This window comes from Quercus lobata, chromosome 5, assembly GCF_001633185.2.
Source record: "Quercus lobata isolate SW786 chromosome 5, ValleyOak3.0 Primary Assembly, whole genome shotgun sequence".
Taxonomy (NCBI): Eukaryota; Viridiplantae; Streptophyta; class Magnoliopsida; order Fagales; family Fagaceae; genus Quercus; species Quercus lobata.
Window position 1 is genome coordinate 41,793,335 of NC_044908.1, and position 24,897 is coordinate 41,818,231.

The 24,897-nt window shown below is 38.6% G+C and overlaps 1 protein-coding gene across 1 annotated transcript; it reads right to left on the minus strand.

The window, feature by feature from the left end:
- Positions 1-1,029: 1,029 nt before the first annotated feature.
- LOC115989579 (protein FRIGIDA-ESSENTIAL 1) lies at positions 1,030-24,612 on the minus strand. Its single transcript, XM_031113335.1, has 5 exons — positions 24,072-24,612; positions 3,568-4,096; positions 3,190-3,419; positions 1,524-3,106; positions 1,030-1,427 (listed from the first exon to the last, which is right to left on the minus strand). Exons 1-5 carry the CDS (start codon positions 24,331-24,333, stop codon positions 1,398-1,400), a joined length of 2,634 nt encoding a protein of 877 aa, XP_030969195.1. The 5' UTR covers positions 24,334-24,612; the 3' UTR covers positions 1,030-1,397.
- Positions 24,613-24,897: the final 285 nt, after the last annotated feature.

Here is a 24,897-nt window from a genome sequence, read left to right on the forward strand (position 1 = left end):
CTTATTTCTTGGATACCATCATTGCTTCTCTGGAAAAAGAAGTTGACCATAGGCCTTCTACCTCCACACGGCTGCACCGTCAGGCTTTTGCCCATTGCAAAGAATTCCCTTACCTCCCAGAGGAGTTTGGGCTATGATGCACCGACATGGCAAAAGGGCCGCTAAACCAGCATCCGATGCGGGGTGTGGCGGGCGACGCCGCTGCCTGCACATCAGTGCCAAGTCTGAGGTTTTTTTTTTTTTTTTTTTTTTTTTTTGAATTCAAGCCGAACCGAGCCGATTCAGCTAGAATCGGGTCGTGTTCGCTAGCAACCAAAATGGCCGAAATCGGCTTTGGAGGACAAATTTCCCACTTCAGAGATTTTATATATATATATATATATATATAGTGTTAGTGTGTGTGTGTGTGAGAGAGAGAGAGAGAGAGAAAGAGAGAGAGAGAGAGATGCATTTCAATTCAACACCACTCTGGAAAAATTCTTCTTTGAACCATCTTTGGCAATTCCCATATCATTAGTTGCAATGCCAATAACTATGTCCTTTGCATCATATAAGATCTGACCAATTCCATAGCTTGTATTCAAAAAACTGTCAGCTAGTATGTTGATTGGTAACAAGAGAGCAAAAACAAGAGTACCTCACTAGCAGCAAAGCCAGGATATATTTCAACCCCCAATTCTTCAGCTTTCGTCCCCATCCAACATTTGTGAATCAAGGCATAGTAATACGTTTTTTAAGAATATTTTAATAGTAAAAATATATAGAAAATATAAATAAAAATATTTTTAATAGTTTTTTAATCGCCGCACCCATACCTTACTTTTTCAAAAATTGCCGAGTCGCGCACCCACATCTGAATCCGGAAATGCACTCGTGCTTCATAGAGTTTGGGTAGTGTCTCAATCCTAGTGTGGATGATCATCCTCTTGGACCAACTACTGATCATTGCCTTGGAAAGTTATTGCCTCACCAACTAGTTAATCAAACGCACTACTACCCGTTTGCCATGTTGGGTTATTAGAAGCCAAATAAATTTAACAAGTCTCTTATGCAATAATGACGTATCAAAGGAAATAACACAACTAATTCTTTTATGCCTTAATCAAGGCACTTGCCATCTAAGGCCCAACCTCTTCCTTTCATGACACAACCTAGTAAAAAATTGAAAGAGACAGAATATGTACAGTTTACTCCAAAATGGATCAAATGACAAAAAAAAAAACAAAAACAAAAAAAACACAAACAATTAATGAAGAAAAACACTCAAAGGGAAACCAACACATATCATGTTGTCTAGTTTAAATTCCATAAACATAGCCTCAGACAAACTGTTGATGACTTCCAATTCGCTGCAAGCGTATGAAACTGTACAAAGAAAAAGCACTTAGCCTAGCATCTCAAGATTTGCCATATTTATCAACGTATCCCTGCAAATTAAAAATTAATGGTCAAATTCAGGAACAAATTATGTTCCCAAGATTGCATTTTCTAGTATATTTTGTTTCTAGATTCAAGAGACTCACCTCAACAAGTTTTGTAATTTTCGAACTGAATGAAGAGAGATACTGCTCTACTAATTCCATGGTGGGCGGAATTTGGTGAGACTGTAAGGTGCTAAGAACCTTGTCAACCACTTTTTTTACTATCATGTTGTGTGCATCTTTACTGAGATGACCATCACGCCATTTTGGTTTCAACAATTCTTTCACCAAATCTATAAGAGCAGCACGAAAATGTCTCTGTGCTTTTGATTCTTTGTGCACATTTCCATCCATCTTAGGGCCAACATCCATTTCATTGTCCTGTCTAGCCCTGCTCAATTTCAAGTCCTTTTTGTGTCTTGAACCATCATTTTGATGACTTGAAGCATGATCATCATTGAGCTTCCGCTTTTTTGTAGTAGTATCATTGGCATGAGAGGTGCTGCAGATATTCTCTTCTTTAGGCATTGTCCCATTTTTCCAGTCAACAACAGAAGTTCCTCCTGTATCTGCCTCAGTAGCAAGCGAATCTCTTTCAATTGCATGGCACCTTTTGTCCAACACATTGTCATAAAATTTATTATGAGAAGATACAGAAGTCGTATCATCATTACATTCTGGTCCCAGGGTCCCAGGTAATACAGAATCATCATATTTCTGCAGATGTGATTTGTCCATGATGGATGACTCATGACCATAGAGAGAAATGTTAAAGGATTCATCTCCTATCTTGGGTGACTCAGTGCTATCACAAAGAGGGTCATACTGGCTTCCTGGAGATGATATACTCATAGGAGGGATAAAAAAAGATGGTCGGAAAGGTATAGAAGGCTCCCAATCATTTAAAGAAAATTTTGTTTTATGCTCAGCAGAGCACAATGGTACATTGGTTACAGGTAAATTTTTTGATTCAGAAGTAGGGAAGGGAGAAGAGAATTGCAGCAAGGAAGATGACCTAGAAGCATGGCACTCTTTCTCACCATCCAAAAGCTTTTGAGAACCAAGATGACTCATACTGAAAGAGGAAAAAGTAAATGGCGATGAAGATGCTGCCCAGGTAGAGATAGAGTGAGATGGCAACATGCCAGTAGTTGGAAGAGAAGTATTTGAGCTCAAATTTCGAGAATGGCTCCTAAGGGGTAAAGTAAAGTCATCGTGTTTATGTTGGCTCCGAATACTAGCCATTTCCTCCATACTGCTTGAATGAGAAGAGAAAATTCCACTGTGGTAATTCCGAGACAACAGATCAGAGCCACTTGAAGAAAACCCATACTCAGGAAGCAAGCTGTTCCTTACCATAGAACTTCCTGTGCCGTTTGAAGAAGCATGGTCAGCAGGCCAATTTAGTGTCTGAATATCTCTTCCTACATCCTTAAACCTGGAGACAAAGCTAGGATCATCTTTAGATGAAGATAATTGCTGGGAGTCAGGGTTAACGCACAAAGATGAATCCTCTTTCTTAAGCAATGGAAGCTTATGTTGTCCATGAAACTCATTCCACCTTTGGCCTTCTCCAAGATCCTTAGGCAGGATTGTTTCTAGATGTGAAGAACTATTTCCAACTGAAGAAGCCAGTGGCTCAGGAAAACCAGGTGACATTGATCTCTCAGTAATCTCTCTCAAACCTGTTACAGGAAATGGTGCTTATCAGAATCATCATAGCAGAGAAGGATCTTGAACATCTATACTCCACAAGATAATGATATACCTTCATCAAGCTGAGCTTCTCTTTTCCAATTCACAGAAGCTACATCTGCCTCATGCTTTTGGGTAGTACTATTCGAATCACCATTTTTTATATGAAGAAACCTACATGAACTACCTTTGATGCACCACCCTTTCGCAAAAAAGTCACAAATAACTGCTGGGCAGTCATTTCCATCTTTAATCTCAGCACCAGGGGACAGACCTCCAGTCCTTGTAGCAGGAGCAGCCAATCTGGAAAAACCTAACGGTTAGTAGGAACTGGCTCAAGTGTTATTTTTTGAAATTGGTGGAAACATCCCACCACAAAAGAGATAATAAGCAGTTTAAGCCAACACTTCGGTTGTATGATAGGAAAAATCAAGGATAAATTGCACCAGACCTTGATGCCAGTCGCTTTTTGTCATCCCCTGATTGCAAGTCCATTTGCTTCATTTCCTCAGAATTCATCACACCGTTGGCCTCCTCGACTGAGTGACTACTCATTGGGATGGTATCAGTCATCTCATTTCCATTGATGCTAGAAGGAAAGCTGGTATTAGCATTTAAAATCTCCTTGTTACACAAATGACCCTTGGTGTCAGAATGCGATGCACTGTGGTCTTTAGAGGCCTTCTCTTCTGGAAGGGCCTCAACATCTTTCTCATCAACCATTTCTAGGCTTCTGCTGTCCTCAGCAGTAACCAGATCTTTTCCTGATTTTATGTTCTTCATATCCTCATAGTTCAAACCTGATTCCTCCCTTTTTGTTGTCAATGGCTCAATTGAAGGACTAGAAAATATGAAATTACCACCACTTTCTTTCACAGCAAGGGTGTCGGATGGGATCTTCACTTCAGCCTTTTCTAGAGTAGAATGCCATGATCTCAATTGCCCATCATTCCCCGCAGACTCCATATCTTGACTAACATCTACATTGAAGAAAATCTAAATCAAGAAATAGAGAAAAACAATCATCCTATCAAAAATAAAAGCTCAGAACCAGTATACATTTTTGGATAATAGATTAGATCCTAAAGGATGACTCTCAAGTCATGAGTATCGCTATAGAAATGGAATAAGTATATAGGATAAATAAAAAAAGAAATGCATATATAGTCAGAAAAATCTTTTAAAAGGTAGATGGCAGGGATTGCGAGTGATAAGTAAACGTTGATTCTATTTATAAGTGACAAATGGCACTTTCTCCCCCAATAAAATGAGGTAGAGTGAGGTTATGGGAACTTAACTGGTGAGTGTGCATCTTGCTAATCCAAATAATAATAATAATAATAATAATTTGTTATGTTCTATAGTAGCACTGTTTACTACTCCCTCCATCCCATTTTGTTCGTTGTTTATTCCATTTTAGCATGTCCCAAATTATGGTTCTCTTTGAAAAGTCAATATGCAACTTTCCCGACTTATCATTTACTTTACTCAAAAAGTCAATACCTTTTTTTATTACTTTTATGTGAGCTTAAATTAAACAAGTTGTTTTGGAACTTATACCTTTTTACTTGAAAGCAGTGCATTAACAGGTATTTCCTTAAAAAGTTGATTTTTCTAAACAATAACTCAAAAGAAAATGAAAAGAGTGTATCCCTAGTGTATGGGAAGTATACAAATGATACACTCATTAAAGGAAAATGGAAGTTAAGATATAAAATTTTAGAGATCCAAAAAAGACAAGGAAAAGAACCAACCCTTAATTGTGCTCATCGCATGAAAAATTAGTCTTAGGAAATTTTTTTTTTTTAATAAGTAATAAGTTTATTGATATCAAAAAGGGGAGCACCCTAGTACACAGGGAGTGTACAAGGGGTCAAACAATCAAGAACAAAAATTACAAGAATCTAGGAAATCAAGAAAAGATAAAAATGATTGGTTCCGCAATGCAGCCAACCAATCCATTAAAGTTCTAAAGAAAAATAGCTTCAAGTCTGATATTGATCTCTCCTTATCTTCAAAGCACCTACTATTTCTCTCTCTCCAAAGACACCACAATAAGCAATGGGGAACAATCAACCATATATACCCATTTCGATGACAACCAAATCTGCCTTGCCAACATGCTAAAAGCCCCACTATAGATTGCAGCATAACCCAGCTCACTCCAAACAATCCGCACACGATAGCCCACATATCCATTGCAACTAGACAATGAAGAAAAAGATGATCAACCGATTCACCATTACACTTGCACATGTAGCACCAATCCAATATCCAAACCTTCTTTTTTCGTAAATTGTCAATCGTTAAGCACTTCCCCAAAGCAGCAATCCAAACAAAGAAAGCTACTCAAGAAGGAATCTTCTGTTTCCAAATACTTTTCCAAGGAAAGCAATAGTCATTACAGCCCACTAAGAGACTATAATAGTCTTTAACCAAGAAGCCCTTCTCTCTATCAAGTTTCCATCACATCTTATCCTCACCAAACCCTTTCACTGAAGCACCATAAATGGTATCCATGAAACCAACCAGTGCCTCTAATTCCCGAGCATGCACACCCCTAAAGAAACTTACATCCCAAAAAAGGACTCCATTATCAAGCTTCATAAGCTCAGCCACACTAACCTCCTTATCTCGGCAAACTTTAAACAATTCAAGATAGCTTACTACAAGAGAAGTCTCACCACACCAATGGTCTTGCCAAAATTTCACCCTAGACCCATCCCCAATATCATATAGAATGTGGTGAGAAGAAGAAGGCAATCCCGACTAATATATTTCCACAAGCCAACACCATATGGACCATTAACAGGCCTAGAATACCAGCCACCCCATTCACTGTCATATTTCACCACTATCACTTGTCTCCAAAGGGCAGCCCTCTCCATCCCAAATCTCCATAGCCACTTCCCAAGCAAAGCTTCATTAAAAAGTCTTACCTTCCTTATCCCCAAGCCACCCGAAGCAATGGGACTGCAAACAGTAGCCCATTTAACCAAATGGAATTTTGGTTCATCTCCAGTGCCACCCATAAGAAATTTCTCTGAAGTTGCTCAATTCGGTTAGCCACAACTACAGGAATAGAAAATAGAGATAGAAAATAAGTGGGTAAATTAGATAGAATGCTTTTAATTAAAGTGACTCTACCTCTCTTGGATAAGTACAAACGTTTCTATCCTGCTAATCTCCGTTCTATCTTCTCCAGAATTGGGTTCCATATTGCCTTATCCTTGAATTTAGCTCCCATAGGAAGACCCAAATACTTCATTGGAAGAGTACCTTGTTTACAGCCAAGGACAATCAACAATAAGTCCAAATTATCCACCATACCAACAGGAATCAACTCTGACTTACCCAAATTTATCTTTAGACCAGAGACCGCCTCAAACCAAATAAGGATCATACAGAGAAACAAACCTAATCCAAATCAGCACCACAAAAAATCAAATTGTCATCTACAAAGAGAAGATGAGACAGTACCAATGATCTTCCCTCTTCACGACCCACACCAAAGCTTGACATGTGACCATCATGGACAGCTTTATCCAACATTCTCCCAAGGGCCTCCATAACCAGTATAAACAGTAAAGAGGACAATGGGTCACCTTGTCTCAACCCCCTAGAACTCTCAAAAAACTCACAAGAGAGCCATTTATCAAAATAGATAAACGAATTGTAGATATACAAAAGAATATCCATTGCCGCCATTCAGCATAGAACCCACCTTTTTCTAGTAACTGCATAAGAAATCCCCAGTCTACATTATCAAAGGCCTTCTCAACATCTAATTTACAAAGTAGCCCAAGCAACCCAGTTTTCAATCTACTATCAAGGCATTCATTAGCAATAAGTACAGAGTCAAGAATTTGCCAGTTCCTCACAAAAGCATTTTGTGAAGCTGAAATTATATCTTCCAATGACTGTGTGAAGTCTGTTGGCTAAGACCTTAGCAATGATTTTATAACCCCCCCCCCCCCCAAACAAGACTAATGGGGCGAAAATCCTTAACTTCAATTGCTTCATTTATTTTAGGTACGAGAGTGATGAAAGTTACATTCAAACTCTTCTCAAACTGACCTTTAGCAAAAAAATGATGAAAAACAGTCATAAGATCAATTTTGAGAATTCCCCAGCAAGCTTGGAAGAAATCCATTGGAAACACATCTAGTCCAAGCGATTTGTCACCATTAAATTTCTGTATGACCTCAAAAATTTCTGCCTCATCGAAGGGACTATCTAGCCAATCTGCATTATCACCAGATATCCTAGAAAATACCAAGACTTCTGGAAACGGTCTATCAACTTGCTCCTCAAAGTATAATTTCATATAGAATTGAGTACAATCAACAATCATACCTTGATCTAAAGACAAGATTCCATCAACCATAAGGCTCTCAATACCATTATTTCTTCTATGGGAATTAGCCATTCTATGGAAAAAATTGGTATTTGGATCCCCCTCCCTCAAATGCAACACCCTAGACTTCTACCTCCAACAAGTTCTAGCTTAATTGGCATTCTCCTCCTCTTATAACTGTTAGGTGGATGGTGAGGCCATGGGTTTAAGACAACAAGAGGAGTGTGTGTAACTTACCAATTAACTAAAAAAAGTATTCTTAGGAAAAGTGACTTCAATATAACCACGGCAAGCTCAATTCTATTAAAAGACCACTCCTTCCAACTACACAAATGGAAGGAAGAACTTGTTCGTGACAACCAAATCTATGAATTTCTTAGACCATCTTGTATACCTAGCCAAAAGGGGGGGGGGGGGGGGGAGAGAGAGAGAGATTCATGCAACCCTTGCCTCTATGCACTCAACTACAAAGGCCCTATCTCCTTCATTCCACCAACTCCCTCCAATGGGTTCTAATCCCAACCTCCTTTTACCTACCAACCAAGTTCCACCCAATTAAACCCTTCACCTTAGCCTCCTACCCAGCCTTCTCGCACCATCCATTCCTTTCTCCTACACACTTCATTCCCAACCAACCAAATTCTGCCCCCAACCTCTTCACCCCATCCCCTCTACCTTTCACCACAAATCTCTTCACCACCACATCTTCCTTTGGTTAACCAGATGCCACAGGTTCCTCTACCCACAAAAAGAACCCAAAGACTTTGTAGCAAAAGAACTTTAGTTCCTAGGGAGGAGGTCAAGTGGTGTTAATGTTAGCATTGCCAACTATTATTATTATTATATTAGCCTTAAGGGGCATTTGATTTGCCGTAATGTGATAAACATTACAACCACATTACCGTAACGTGAATATTAGGGTGTTTGGTTTGTTCATTTGTACACAACATTATGGTACTATAAGATTCCTAAGAATTTTACATTACCATAAATTATAGTAATTTGATTACCTTATTAAATAATGTTAATTTTATATTACCTATTTATGAAAATGTGATAATTTTTTCAATTGACAAAATTGCTTATGCCACTAAATTTTGATTACAAAATTGTCTTGGATATATTTCTTTATTTCACGATGGGAAATGTCAAACCCTAGTCTAACCTCTATCTCTCTCAATCTCTCCAAATTCAAATCCTTGCGTGGTGAGGATGGTCCAAACAACAATGGAGGCTAAGGAGAGAAATTTGGGTCCAGAGAATAGGGTGTAAGGCATGGTAGAGAATCTGCCATTGATTTTATTGAACATGGCAACTGAGTTGGGTCACCAAGTTAACCACTTCCACTCGCAAAAGACAAGGATGGCTACGCAGATCTACAAATCGAACCCTAATCCTTCTGCAATTCTCCTTTGGCATTAGGAATCAAAGCAAGGAAAAAGCAAACATCAAGTTATCAGAGGCAATGAAGCTGAGACGGAGATTTGGGCTGTTAGGAAAAACAACGCAAGGAGAGAGGTACAGAGGCCATTAATTGAAAGTTGAAGCAGAGAGCTCAGAGACAGAAACATAGCAGTAGAAGTTAGACCTAGAAAAGCGTTTTGATTTTTTGACTTTGTGATGGAAACAAAATTTTGTTTTTTTTTTTTTTTTGTGTGGATCTTAGCTATTTGGTCGGTGAGAAAGTGTGGGAAAGTGAAATGGAATTTTCTTTAGTTGTTTTGTGGTTATTTGCTCGTGAATATGGAGTGTAAGTGTTTGGTTGGTGAGAAAGTGGAGGAAAGTGAAATAAAATTTCGTTTAGTATTATGTGTTTTTTTTTTTTAAAGGGGTTGACCTTGGTGCAACAGCAAGTGCCTCGTCTCTCCCAGACTGATGCAGATTAGTTAAGGGAGAAGAAAATATTTTTAATATTTTATGTTGTTTCATTTTTTTCTAGTGGAATTAGGATTTATTTGCTTTTAAAATATTTTCTTCTCCCTTAACCAATCTGCATCACAGATCCTATAAATTGGGAGTTTTGTGTATTAAGTAAGACTTTTTTGGTTATTTTGTGGTTTTTAATTAAAAAGTAAAATTTTGTCTAGTTATTTCAAATTGATTTTTTGGAAATTTGTTATAAAATTGTAATGATTACTATGAATCTTAGGAACCAACCAAACAAAGCAATGTTACATTCTTGGAAGTTAGAATGTGATGGAAATGTAACTAATGAATCAAACCAAACACTATAATATTATATTCCTACAATGACATTCTAAGAATCTAACATTACAAACGTTACGCGATCCAAACGCTAGCCATGGCAGCCCAATACATACACACATGTATATCTTATGCCCAACACATACTCACATGTTATGAGGGGATTGAGGACCACCATGACCCCTCTACCACCTCGCCCTACCCTTCTACCACCACCACCATATTCACAAGCCCTTCCATCACAACCTGTCCAACTTCATCCTCCATATACACCATCAATACCACCACCACCACTACCAACTTTTCATCCTTATAAACCATATCATCCTCCTCTACCTTTTGGCCCTCTTCTACCTTTCACACCACCACAATTTTTTGACCGACCTTTGTCCAAGGACCACAACCACCATTCCCCTCAATACCTGTACCCATAGCTTCCCCTCCTGATAACGTTTCACACCCCTCAACCTTACAATCCAAGCCCACTGTTACTCCCTCACAGCCACCCAAACCTCAACAGCCCAAGCCTAAACCATAGTCAGGGGAGTTAGAGAGGATTTCAACTTTCTTTCGTATTGACTCAAAGGTTTTTTCTTTAGCTTTCGATGGTGGTAGGATAGATTCCTATGCTATTCATGAATGACGGGGTAAGTTTCATGGCTCAATTAGGGTGGGTCGTTTTGGCTTGGATTGGATTATTGCTTGTTTGGCAGACCTTGACCGGTGGAACTTTCGAAAACAACCTTTTTTCAAACGTTTACATGAGAACTCTAAACTTTTGGATTTTACCAGTAGATCTAACAAGGGCAGCTTATTTGTGGAAATCTCTGAATACCACAATGGTGCAAGAAGGAGCTGATTACGGGTTCAAAAGGGGACCAATATAGGCAATTGGGCTTTGTTTGGAAGAAGATTACGTGACTATTTTTTGGGAAAGATGACCACTGGATTGGAGAGAAAGGTGGTGGCCAGAGGCAGCGAGTCTGATAAAGCAATTGACATGCAAAAATCCCAAGTTTGGAAAAAATTAAATGGCCACGAAAATAAAGGGAGTGATTTACGTTTTGTGAAGCATCTTCCAAATATAACTGGTCAGTGTAATCAATTTGAGCCTTTGGGGGGATTTGATTTTTCCATGAAGTCAATTTCTACTAGTGTGTCAACAGCTGGCAAGCCTGTACGTGCAAGTCATTTAAAATGGACCCAGGCCCATTTTAGTTTAAAAATATCTGTTGACTTGGTGGGTGAGGGTAAGCACACTGTTTCTTGGGGTAAAATACAGCCCATTGCAAGTCGGCCTGCTCAAGCCCACCAATCCAATTGTGAGAATGGGTCGGGCCAGCCCTTGTTTGACATTTCAAGACATGCCCGTATTGGCGATGGGTCTGTTGCCTTGCAAACTTATGAGTGGGTGACTAGTGAAGGATCAAGGACAGATGAGGAAGAGGAAGGGGAGATCCCAAGCTCCAGTGAGGGACTAGGTGGCTCACTTGCTGCTAATACAAAGCTCGATGGGGAACCGGGGACTCACAAGGAAGAGGCAGGGGAGTTCCAAAGCTCTAGCAAGAGACTCAGCTGCCCTCTTGTCACTGTCATGAAGCCCGACGACCGTGTTTCGGTGGCTGATTCAGATGTTCACTGTACTGTTGTGGAGGCAGTTTTGAGTGCCGATAAAGAACTGGTCCACTCCCCTGATGTTGCTGATCAAACCGTGGACCAAGGGGTTGGGTTTTGGTTGCCGATACAACTTTTGGAGCTCGTTCAACAACTGTTGAAAATTCTGGGTGTCCAGTTCTGGTTCAGAGCCAACTTTTGGTGGGTTCAAACTTGAATATTCCTGTTTCTGAGGTGGGTTGTGGTTTGATTGTATCTAAGGTTCCTAGATTGATTTGGAATGACTCTTTGTCATCAGATAAGGGTGAGGAGGCTATTAATCTTGAGGTCATTACACCTTTGGCACTGTGGGACCCAAATGGTTTTCTTGATCTCATCTCTGTGGAAGATGGTTCAGATGGGTCCTCAATGGAAGAGGTTTTGGAGCCTTTAGAATGGGTGAGAAGGATGATTGGAGGTTTTAGTACTTTCATGGGTTTCCTAATTGCTTTTTGTGAGAGACAGTGTATTGATTTCTTTTAAAAACTTGAGAGGGTTTGGGAGCAGTAAGCAACTGTTGTTGCTACTCATCGAGTAAGCAATTCAAACCAAAAGGGTATGAGGGAGTTAAGAAATTTGTTTTCTTCTATTAATTATGATGGGCATTCTGGTAGAAGTTCCAGAGGCAGCTTGAAATCCTCTAGTTTGGGTTCGTCTATTGGTCAATGAATTTAAAAAATTTGTCTTGGAATGTGAGGGGTTTGAATAATCCTCATAAGAGAGATGTTGTGAAGAATCTTTTACAGGAATAGAAGTGTGATATCGTATGTTTTCAAGAATCTAAACTGGACAACACCAGCTCCAACTTGGTTAAAAGTCTTTGGGGTAGCCCTTTTGTAGACTGGGGGGCCTAGATGCCATGCATACAGCTGGGGGTGTAATTCTGATGTGGGATAAGGGTTTTTGAGAGAGTTGATTTAGTGGTTGGAAGTTTTTCAATTTCAATTTTGTTAAAGGGAGTGTTAGATGGCTTTGAATGGATCTGTTCATGGGTGTATGGACCGACTAACGGAAGTCTTAGGGATGCAATGTGGGCAGAATTGGATTCAGTGAGATCACGGTGGGCTAGGGCTTGGTGTTTGTTTGGTGATTTCAATGTTATCCGTTACCCAGCTAAGAGACTTGGCTGAAATTCTTTTGGTCTAGCTATGTTTAAATTCTCGGATTTTATTGCAAAACATTCGTTGATTGATTTGCCTTTGGTGGGAGGTGAATATACTTGGTTTCGAGACTCTGATAGTCCTTCTATGTCCAGAATTGATAGAGTTTTGATTTCAACGGATTAGGAAAAGCGTTTCTTAGATGTGACTCAAAGGACTCTCCCTATGGTGGTGTCAGATCATTGCCCTTTTTAGATTTGAAAATATGTGGTTAAAGGTGAAGGGTTTTGTGGACAACGTTCGTCATTTGTGGAATGGTTATCATTTCGTGGGACCTCCGAGTTATGCTCTAGCTTGTAAGTTGAAAGCCCTTAAAGAGAATTTGAACCATTGGAACAAGCATGTTTTTGGAGATGTAGCATTTAGAAAAAAGAGTCTACTGACTAAGCTCTTATACATTGACATGAGAGAAGAGATGTAGATGTTGACTCAAGAGGACAGGGCTAGAAGGTTGGTGGTTAAATCAAGTATAGATTTTCTAGCTTCTTTGGAAGAGATTTCTTCGAGGCAGAAGTTCAAGGCTCTTTTTATCAAAGAAGGTGATAACAACACAAGGTTCTTTCATAGAATTGCCTATTCCCATAGGCAATCTAATCAGATTAAGGGAGTGGAGGTGGATGGTGTTCTCTTTGGGGAGGAGTTAGATGATACGAATTAGGTGGTGGATTTTTATAAGAGATTATATCAGGAACCAGAAGCTTAGAGGCCTACTATTGATGGGTTAGAGTTCGCTTGTCTAGACGAAATTGAGAGGGTTATGTTGGAGAGAGAGTTTGAGAAGGAGGAGATTATTGAGGCTCTCAAGGAGGCGGAAGGTGATGAGGCCCCAGGGCTAGATGGGTTTACTATGGCTTTCTATCAGAAATGCTGGACTGTTTTAAAAGGGGATGTACTAGCTTTTTTCAAAGATTTTCACAACCAATGTGTTTTTGAGAAATCTCTTAATGCCACTTTCTATGTTTAATCCCCAAGAAGACTAATGCAGTAAATATTAAAGACTTTCGTCCTATTAGTCTTGTGGGCAACCTTTATAAACTTTTGGCTAAGGTGTTGGCTCATAGGCTACGAGGGCTTTTGGATAAATTGATATCTGACTCTCAAAATTCTTTTGTGGGAGGGAGATAGATTCTTGATTCAATTCTAATTACCAATGAATGCTTAGACAACAGGTTGAAGAGTGGTATTCCTGGTGTTATAATTAAGCTGGACATCGAGAAGGCTTATGATCATGTGAACTGGAATGCACTATTTTACCTAATGAAAAGGATGGGCTTTGGGGAAAGGTGGAGTAGGTGGATTAAGGCATGTATCTCTACAATTAAATTCTCAGTTCTAGTTAATGGATCTCTTGCTGGTTTTTTTGGTAGTTCTCATGGCATTCACCAAGAGGATCCTTTGTCTCCGCTTTTATTTTTTCTGGTTATGGAAGTGTTAAGTAGACTGTTGAAGAGGACAAAAAATGGTGGCTTTCTTTGTGGATTTCAAGCGGGGTCCCATAGACATGGGGGTATCCATATCTCTCACCTTCTTTTTGCTAATGATACTATTTTGTTTTGTGATGCTTCTAGGGAACAATTATTATACGTGTGGATGGTGCTGATCTTCTTTGAAGCTATTACGCGCTTGAAAGTTAATGTAGGCAAGAGTGAGATTGTTCCTTTTGGCGATGTTAGGATTTTGAAAGGTTTGGCTCGTACCCTTTGCTGCAAGGTGGGCACTCTACCTATGAGATATTTGGGCATGCCTCTTGGGGCACATTACAAGGATTCATCAATTTGGAATCCTATTATAGAAAAGATGGAGAACCGACTGTCTGGATGGAAACGACTTTATTTGTTGAAAGGTGGTAGGCTAACTTTGTTAAAAAGTACTCTATCGAATCTTCCCACCTACTTTCTATCGTTGTTTACTATCCCTCAAACTGTGGCAGCAAGAATAGAAAGGATTCAGAGGAATTTCCTTTAAGGGGCCTAAGAGGATGTTTTTAAGTAACCTTTAGTTGCTTGGGATAAGGTATGCTTGCTAGTTGAATGTGGTGGTTGGGGATCCGAAGGATTGGGTTATTTAACAAGGATTTGCTTGGGAAGTGGTTGTGGAGTTTTGGGAAAGAAAATAATAGTTTATGACATCAGGTTATAGCAGTCAAATATGAGGAGGAGAAAGGAGGCTGGTGCACTAGAGGGGTGAGAGGTGCACATGGGTGTGGGATGTGGAGCAATATTAAAGAAGGAACAGAGAAGTTCTTTAGCCAAATTCTACATAATGTGGGGGAGGGTAGCCGTGTTAGTTTTTGGCATGACCCATGGTGTGGGCCTACTCCTTTGAAAGAACTCTTTCTTTCTATGTATACTTGCTCTGTTATCTAAAGAAGCATGGGTCTCTGACTTGGTTGTATCTATTGCAGAATGAGGTAGGAGCTGGAATTTACTGTTCCGTCATGGCCCTCAGGATTGGCAGGCAGCCACTGTCTATTCATTTTTTGAGTTTATTTATTCCTCTAAGCCGAGGGGCGAGGGGGACGATTAGCTAGTCTGGAGATTGACTACGTCTGGTGTTTTTGATGTGCACTCTTTTTATAAGCTATTATCTAGTCCTACCATTGATGCCTTTCCTTGGGAGTGTATTTGGCGTACTAAGGTGCCTAAACGGGTGTCTTTCTTCTTATGGACAGCAGCTAATGATGGAATACTCACCATTGATAATTTTATTAAGAAAGGTCAGTCTCTGGTTAATAGGTGTTGCTTATGTTGCTGCGATGGGGAATCAGTGGACCACCTTCTTCTTCATTGTAAGTTCTCTCACGCTTTATGATGTGAAGTTTTTGCAGTGTTTGGGATCCAGTGGGTAATGCCAAGGTCAGTGAACTCTTTTTCTTTATTTGGAGAAACTGGTTTGAAAAGCATCTTTCAACTATTGGGAATATGGCCCCGACATGTTTAATGTGGTTACTCTGGCAGGAACATAATGCCCGCATTTTTGAAGACAAGGCGAGAACATTAGAAAATCTAAAATGTTTACTTTTTCATACTCTATTTCTTTGGGCTCGTGTTTGAGGGTGTACAAACTGTACTATTGTATCTGATTTTTTAGTTTCTATTTCCTTTAGCTCTTGATCTTTTTGTTTTTGTTTTCTTGTTCAAACTGTTCACCATCGTGAACATGATGTTCAAGTTTTTCTCAATAAAAGTCTTATTACCTATCAAAAAAAATGTTATGAGGGGATTGAATAGACACATAGGTTTAAGAATGAAGACAATATGTCTTATGCCTTATATATATATATATATAAGAAATTGGTGTCCCTTCCATAAAAAAGAAAAAGAAAACAAAAGTGGAGTCTCAGCGTCTTTCAATCCAATCCAAGAGACATTTTTAATACCCTATGAACCGATAATGTGCAATTAGGGATGGACAGGGCCAAAGTAGGGATAGCAAATATAACCTAACCCGCAAGTATAGAGGATTGCATTATTCAATCTTATAAAAATTTATTTACGAAACATAAAGTTTATCGCCCACATCCGAATGTGCTGAATTTTCCTAAAATCTCGGATGACAAGGCTAGCTGGTTGGTGAAGCCTTTTGATGATGTAGAAGTTTTTGGGGTAGTTAAAGACTTTGAGGGGGATAAAGCTCCGGGCCTAGATGGTTTCCCTATGGCTTTTTTCCAAGCTTGCTGGGATATTATCAAATCAGATCTCATGGAGATTTTTTCAAGTTTTTTTTGAGAGAGGTCAGTTCGAGAAAAGTTTTAATACAACCTTTATCTCCTTGATTCTCAAAAAGCCGGATGCAGTTGAGGTGAAAGATTTTCGGCCTATCAGTCTGATAGGGGGTGTTTACAAAATTATTGCTAAAGTATTGGCTAATAGGTTGAAAGAGGTGATTGGGGATGTTATTTCAAAGTCTCAAAATGCCTGCGTTAAGAATAGGCAGATTCTAGACTCATGTCTCATTGCAAATGAATGTCTGGATAGTAGGCTGAGATCAGGAATTCCAGGGGTGTTATGCAAGTTGGATGTGGAGAAGGTTTATGATCATGTGAACTGGGGTTTCCTAATGTGTATGCTTGAGCAACTTGGGTTCCTAGAAAAATGGAGAAAATGGATTTTTTACTGTATATCCATGGTCAAATTCTCAGTTCTGATTAATGAAGCTCCATGTGGTTCCTTTGAGAATTATAGAGGCTTACGACAAGGTGATCTTTTGTCTTCATTATTATTTGTTGTTGTTATGGAGGCAATTAGCAAAATGATGGATAAGGCGGTGACAGAAGGTCGATTGTCTAGATTTAGTGTGGGTACCTCCATAGGTGATGTCGATTGTCTAGATTTAGTGCGGGTACCTCCACAGCTGATCACTTACAGGTAACTCATCTTCTCTTTGTAGATGATACATTGGTTATGTGCAATGCTAATATTGACCAAATGTTGTTTTTGCATTTGATTTTGTCTTGGTTTGAGATTGTATCAGGATTGACAATTAATTTGGATAAGTTTGAACTAGTTCCTGTGGGAGTGGTTCCAAATTTTGAGATGCTAGTAAATGCGTTGGGTTGTAAGCAGGGCTCACTTCCTATGAAATATTTAGGCCTTTCATTGGGTGCAAAATGGAAAGATAGAGCAGTTTGGAATCCCATCATTGAAAAGGTGGAAAAGAGGTTAGCAAGATGGAAAAGATTGTATCTATCCAAAGGGGGGGAGACTTACTCTCATAAAAAGTAGTTTATCCAATTTACCTACTTATCTCCTTTCCCTTTTTCCAATTCCGGCAGATATAGCATACCGTATAGAACAACCTCAATGAAATTTTCTTTGGGTTGGTCTGGGAGATGATTCTAAACATCACTTGGTGAATTGATCCAAGGTATACTCTTCTATCCAATCTGGGGGTCTAGCAATTTGAAATTTGAGATACTTTAATGAAGTACTATTGGGAAAATGGTTGTGAAGATTTGCATATGAGAGAGAAGCATTATGGAGAAGAGTTATAAGGGCTAAATATGGAGTTGAGGAGGGAGATTGGTGCTCTAATTCTGTTCCAGGCTCCTATGAGATGAGTTTATGGAAAACTATTAGTAGTGGTTGGTCTACTTTTTCTCACTATATTTAGTTTCAGATTGGAGATGGGACAAGAGTGAAATTTTGGCATGATGTCTAGTGTGGGGATAATCCTTTGAGTTCGTGTATTCTAGATTTATTCAAAATCAGTAATGATAAAGAGGCTTACGTGGCTGATCTCATGCAATTTCATAACAGGGTTCTTTTTTGGGACTTAGAATTCCTGCAAGAAATTCATGATAGGAAATCAGATTCTCTACTTTTTTTTTTTTTGGAATGTTATATATGGAGTCTCATTGAGAGGTATTGGTGATGATAAGATGGGACACCTGCTAAGAGTAAAGGCTTTGAGGTAAGCAGTTACTATCAGGCTTTCTTGGGTGTATGTACTCAATCCTACCCTTGAAGAAGTATTTGGAAGCAAAAGGTTCCTTCCATGGTTGCATTTTTTGTTTGGACTGTAGCTTTAGGAATTATCTTGACTATTGATAATTTACGTAAGAAGAAGGTTTTTATTCTAGATTAATGTTATATGCGCAAAAGTAATGGAGAATCAATAGACCATCTTAAACTACATTGTCCTATTGTTTACGAGTTGTGTTATATGGTGTTCACCTTGTTTGGTATCCACTGGGCGGTGCCAAAGACTGTAGTTGAGGTCCTTGCTTGTTGGCAAGGAAATTTTGGTCATCATCGTAATGGTGTTATTTGGATGGCTGTCCCTCATTGTTTGATGTGGTGCATTTGGCCAAAGAGAAACAATCGGTGTTTTGAAGATTCTGAAAGGACTATAGTTGATTTAAAACTTTTCTTCTTTAAAGAGAAGAAGAAGAACTTATCAAAAAAAAAAAAACACTTTTCTTCTTTAAAACTCTATCAGACTGGATGTCTATCATAGGAAGTCATTCCATTTTTTTGGTCTATGATTTGATGGACGCTTGTAATTTATGCATTTGATTATGTTGGTCCCCTGCTGTGTACTTCCTGTATACTTGAGTGACTCATTATTAAGTTCTTGAATAAAATTTCCTATACTTATTAAAAAAAAAAAACTCCAGGAAACTCAATTTGAGAGAACTATCCCCACACCAAACTCCATGACAAGATTTTACTATTGATCCGTCTCCAAAATCAAACTGAACATAACAAGAAAAATTAGGCCATCCACTTCTAATAGATTTCCATACACTTACCCCATAAGGACCTGGGTCAGACTTAGAGATCCAACCTCCCCCCTGACTTCCATATTTAACCCCTATTACCCTTCTCCAAAAAGCATCTCTTTGTCCCAAATATCCATAACCATTTTCCCAACAAAGCTTCATTAAAGCATCTCATATTTATGGTCCCTAACCCCCTAGACTGAATAGGAGAGCATACAGTAGATCCCCTGTTGCTTGTGCTTTTTTTTCCCTCTGTATTTTGACTATTTTCTCTTCTTCTTTCAATGAAGTTATTACTTATCAAAAAAAAAAGGAGAGCATACCATAGACCAATCCACCAAATGAGTTTTCAAATCATCTCCCATGCCACTCCAAAAAATATTTCATTGTAGTTGTTCTAAAAAATTTGCAATATCCACTAGTATAGGGAAGAGGGAAAGAAAATAAGATGACAAATTAGATAAAGTACTTTTTATTAGAGTAACTTTATCTCCCTTAGAGAGATACAACCATTTCCAACTTGCTCATTTCCTTTCCACCTTCTCAACAATTGGATTCCAGATTGATCTATCTTTAAATTTTGCACCCAAAGGAAGACCTAAATACTCCTCCCAATAAAGTCTTACATGTGTATCGTAGTCAATGACCACCTCTCACTGAACCTTCTCTTCCATTTGGAGATTTGCTTCCTGGTTCTGATTCTCTTCCTATTGATTTACAGAAAGGTAAGCGTACTTGTACCTCTCATACTACTTCTCAGTTCGAAATGTATGTACATTTATTTCCATCACTTCGTGTTTTTATCTCTTTTATGTCTTCTATGAGTTCTATGGTTATTCCAACGTCTATCGAGGAGGCCTTGTGTATTCTAGCACTGAGGCAAGCTATGGAAGAAGAGATGTGAGCACTTCATCAAAATAACATATAGGACTGAGCTAATCTTCCATCAGGGAAATCTTGATGGGTATATTTTATGAAGATGAGATGTGAGTGTAAAGACTCCTGTGGATCAGGGAAATCTTGATGGGTATATATGTGTTAGATATTCTATAAGAAATAGGCCTATTAGGTTCTACACTGTAGTGCGTAGAGACTCCTATGGATCCCAATGTCAAACTGTAAGTAGATCAAAGAGAGATGTCATCACTTGACTGGCAAGCTAAACTATCTCACCATTACAAGTCCAGATATATCTTTTGCAGAGAGTGTTAAGAGCCAGTAAATGGCAGCTCCTCGCCTTCCATATTGGGAGGCAGTTGTACAGATTGTAAAGGACCTTAAAGCACATCCAAATTATGAAGTATATAGCTAATGGTAATCTACAAGAATAAGCATTTGCATATTCAGATCAGGTAGGATCACCTTCAAACAAAAGATCTACTACTGGATATTGTACCATTTTAGGGGAAACTTGGTCACTTGAAAAGTAAGAAACATAGTATTGCACTGTGTCCCAATCTAGCACAAAGGATGAGCATAGAGCCATGCTCATACAACATGTGATGAGCCATAATTCATAGGTGGAAGCCAATTGGGTATAATGTGAAGGGCCGGGTAAGGATAAAAGCGAAACACGTTGAATTGAAGTTTCACAAGGTAATGGGCCGAAAGAAGATGGAGTTAAGACCTCAAAGGCAAGAAGCCCACAAGTGTTAGTAATCAAATGGTGGACCTCATTTATATTAGGAGCTTACCAAGCTAACCCAAAAGTCAATGTTGTTACATTGCTCAAGAGGAATTCGACATCTTCCAAGGTGTGGAGAATCATCTGCAACTGTGGAAAGTGAACTTATCATCAATGATTGAGGATGGGATGAGTATTGGAGAGAGTTTATCATAGCCAGGCATAGTTTTGCAGCTTTTGCCTATGGTTGAAGGAACAAATATGCTACCAGTGATTCCCATGAAGCCGATGATGGATACTACCAATGATGTAGATCTAGCAAAGGAATTAAGGCGTGGGAGACACGAATACCTCTTGGATCAATGTAAGGAGGTGTTGGGATTAGATTCAGGCTTCAAAGTTGTTAAAGAAACTACAATGCTAATGCAATTCTGTAGAGTAAGTTCACTCTTACTAATTCAGATTTTTATTTTCTAGATTCTACTAAGGTTCACAAAGGGGATTTGACAATCAATGGGAATGTTGGACCCACTCCCACCACTAAGTTGGCATTGAAGGTGTGTCAACAGCAAATGAAGAGAACTCAAGGATCAATTGAGCCCAATCTCTTACACGTGATAACAATTGTAAACCCCAATATATGAATCAAAGGAGGCAATAACAAGGGAAGCATCAAAGTAGATTCAAAAACAAATTAGAAATCTTAGCAAATCCCTAGGAGCACCAGTGGATGGATTTGAGGAGCAAGCAATAGCATTGCTCAAAACAATCGAGATGGTGTGCAATCCTCAACAGATGTGGCTATGAATTGTAAAATTGTTTCTCAATCTGCCAAGGCGTCAGGGAATTCCAAAATATTGAACCCTTAGAGAAGTACGATGCATGCAAGCAAGAAATGGTCAAAAGATGTCATCAATCCAAAGCTGTTAAGCCTACCAATTCATTTTCAATGAAGATTTGAATCATCTCATGGAATGTATCAGGGTTGAATCACTGCTCCTAAAATCATCGACCAACAAACAGCTACATAGACCTCAAAAAGCAAATAAACAAAAGCTACACATACTAATGTTTGTTCCCACAGTATTGGCATTAGCAATCAGACTAGTGTAATAAGTACTTGCATGAAGTAACATCAACCATTCTGAAGAGTCCTAATAAATTAACAAATGAAAAAAAAAAAAAAAAAAAAAAAAAAAGGTCAACTTAACAAAAACCAACCGTGATAGATGATGAACAAAAGAATATAGGTGCAAAGTAATCATGTCTTTTTTTTTTTTTGATAAGTAATAAGGATTCATTGATATCAAAAAAGAGAGACACCCAAGTACACAGGAAGTATACAGGGGTGAACAATTTAAAAACGAAAATTACAAAAGTCAAGTAAATCCAAAATAGTAGAAAAAGGTTGGTTTCTCCACACAAAGAACCAATCAAGTAAGGAGCAAAGAAAAAGAAGCTTGAGATCAGGCATGGAACGCTCAATGTCTTCAAAACACCTACTATTTCTCTCCTTCCAAATACACCACATCAGACAAAGAGGAACGACCTTCCAAATATCTCCATTATGATGGCGACCAAAATGACCTTGCCAGCAAGCAAAGAGCCCAACAACAGACAAAGGCATGACCCAACTAACTCCAAATAAACCAAAAACCATATCCCATAGCTCCAAAGCAACCGGGCAATGAAGGAAAAGATGGTCAACACTTTCACTATTACACTTGCACATAAAACCCCAATCCAAAATGCAAACCTTTCTTTTCCTTAAATTCTCAATTGTCAGACATTTCCCCAAGGCTGCGGTCCAGACAAAAAAAGCCACTCTAGAGGGGATCTTCTGCTTCCAAATGCTTTTCCAAGGGAAAAACTGCTCACTATGGCTAACAAGAAGATGGTAGTATGCACTAGGGGGGGTGGGGAGGGGAAGGGGGCAAAAAACCCTCATAGACAAACAAACGAAAAAACCCATACTACACACTATCAAACATTTAAGAGCTCCATAAATCCATCACATCATCCTAACATCACCAATCATCCCAAATTCACTTGACCTTAATATCCAAAGATCGAATGGAAAAAACTTCAACTTAAAAACGAGGTAACTTGGAGTTCTCCCTTCCTGCAGACTTTCATCAAATTAACTAAGTTCCTCTCCAAATAAATAATCCATCTCCTACCCAAAAATAAAAGAACTTATTTCACCCAAAGGATGTCCTCTCAATTAAACTCCTCAAGAAACTCAATATAATAATGCAATAATTAGCCTTCTTCACGAAACCAAAAACATCTTCTTTGAATGTAAAAATAAAGGCTGAGTTTAAATGATTATGTACTGATTATTTGTGACTCACAATATATCATTGATGCTTAAATGTACACATTCAATGACATTTCTTGGGAAGCATTGAGCTTCTTGGAACCACTTTTGCAGCATCCCTCAATCTTTGAGCTAAACTTTCTAATATTTTGAACATACTTCAACCAAACTCATCATTCTATTTACAACGAGTGAACCAAGTAAAATGTTGATAAACATGTTTAGCTCCAGTAATTGGCTAATTTCAGAGGGATCAGACTGAATTATACAAGTGAATCTTTAAAATCCCATGTTCACAAATGATTACCTCACTATCCTTGTTTGCTACACCCAAACAATGAAAGGTAAATCAAGCAACACAACAGTTGAATAACTTAATGTAGGGCTGCAAGATACATTTCCACTTAACCTCATTCCGGCCATTCTTCACTACAAAAAACTTACACACTCACCATGTAATGGAACACTTAATCACAACTAAAACTGCTCAACAACTAAATTTAATTATATCTTCTTTAAATAAAAATACTGTTCCTGATCAACAAACACCACCTTGGAATGTATTATTAAAACGGTTTGCTCAATGCATTTGACCCCAATTACATCAGTCTTTCTTAGTAAAATTTAGGTTTGACCAAACTCCAAAAATTCACTAATTCATTTGATTGTTCAGTTGACTGCATATATCTTCCTGCAGTGCAGCATGCATTGTTTGCTTGAGGCAAGGAATAAAAGACATCAAGCTTCTGAGACCCCAAATCACATGGGAATCATACACGGATATCCAAAAGAAAAGAGCCAGACTTCAATGAAGATACTAACAACATCCCATTGACTTGTCCCACCTATTCCATCGCCAATCACCTTAAAATTTAACTACTCTAATCCAAGATGCACCATAAGTTAAGCCTAATGGCTAATAGAGCATTCCAACACCATATTTTTCCCAGGAATTGCCAGTAACTCCTATATCCTCCAATACAAAATCTAAGTAAAATTTGCTAAACAAATCAAATTACTATCATCATCTATGCTTAATTTGATTCTAGAAGCTAGTTATTCTTATCGAACCACTATATATTTAAGTTTAATATATATAGCATTTACCCCTAACCCATTATTATTACCTCTCTTCTCTCAATATCACAAAATTTCCAATATGAAATACAATCATTCATTGACCATACTAAAGCGAATTTTCTCACAATATAAAAATGCACATAAACACAAAAAATTTATAGCATGAATCAGCAAAAAGAGAAAAAAAAAATGAAAATTGAAAAACAAAGAACTAGAATCAAAGAAAGCATCAATGACAAGAAGAGTAGGCATAGTCAAGGCGTATAAACAACAATATCAGAATGATTATCTTAATGCAATATGAAAAATAATCAATTTATAGATTAAACTAACCGTTACGCTCCTCATCGGCGTTGATTCGCGAATCGGACACATCCATCTCCACCTCCTCTTCCTCCTCCTCCACTTCCTCCACTACTTCTTCTTCTTCTTCTTCTTCTTCATCTTCTTCTTCTTCATACTCTTCTACTTCTTCGTATTCTTCAACCTCCTCTTCTTCTTCTACTTCTTCGTATTCGGGTTCTTCAGGATCGTCGTTATCGGAATCGGAGGCTGCGGCGGGGGCGTGGACCTCGCCGTCGTGGGAGGGAGGCATTGGGACGCGGCAGAGTGTGTGGGTATTTGGTTCGGACAATAGATGATTGATATGATTATGGGCAGAGTTCTTCTCTTTCTTTTTCTTTTTCTTTTTTTGCGAGGAACGGGCGCTGCTGATGCTGTGCTTTCAGTTGAGTGACTTCCGAGTCGGACTCGGACCTTGCTCCTATGTTGCGAGGCCCGCCCCCACTGCTGCCCCCTACGCGTTACACAGCGCGTCGATGACCTCTTTTTCTTTTTGGGTTCAGGTGGGTCTGGGATACTAGAGCCGTTTGGTAAGAGGTCCTGAGAATCAGTATTAAGAATTTAAACCATATTACACATATTTTTACACATATTTTTATTTATATGTATTTTTAAAAATACAAATAATATTACTAAAATAATATTACCAATGGCCCTTGAGATTACAGGTTGTACTGTAGAAATTCTATGTTTGTAATATTTTTACAATAATTTTAGGTCTTGTTATCGATTTTTAATTTGAATCTGTCATTGAAATTACTTTTTTTACACACAGTAACAGCGAGTGACAACATGACACCTAAGATTTTTTATGAAA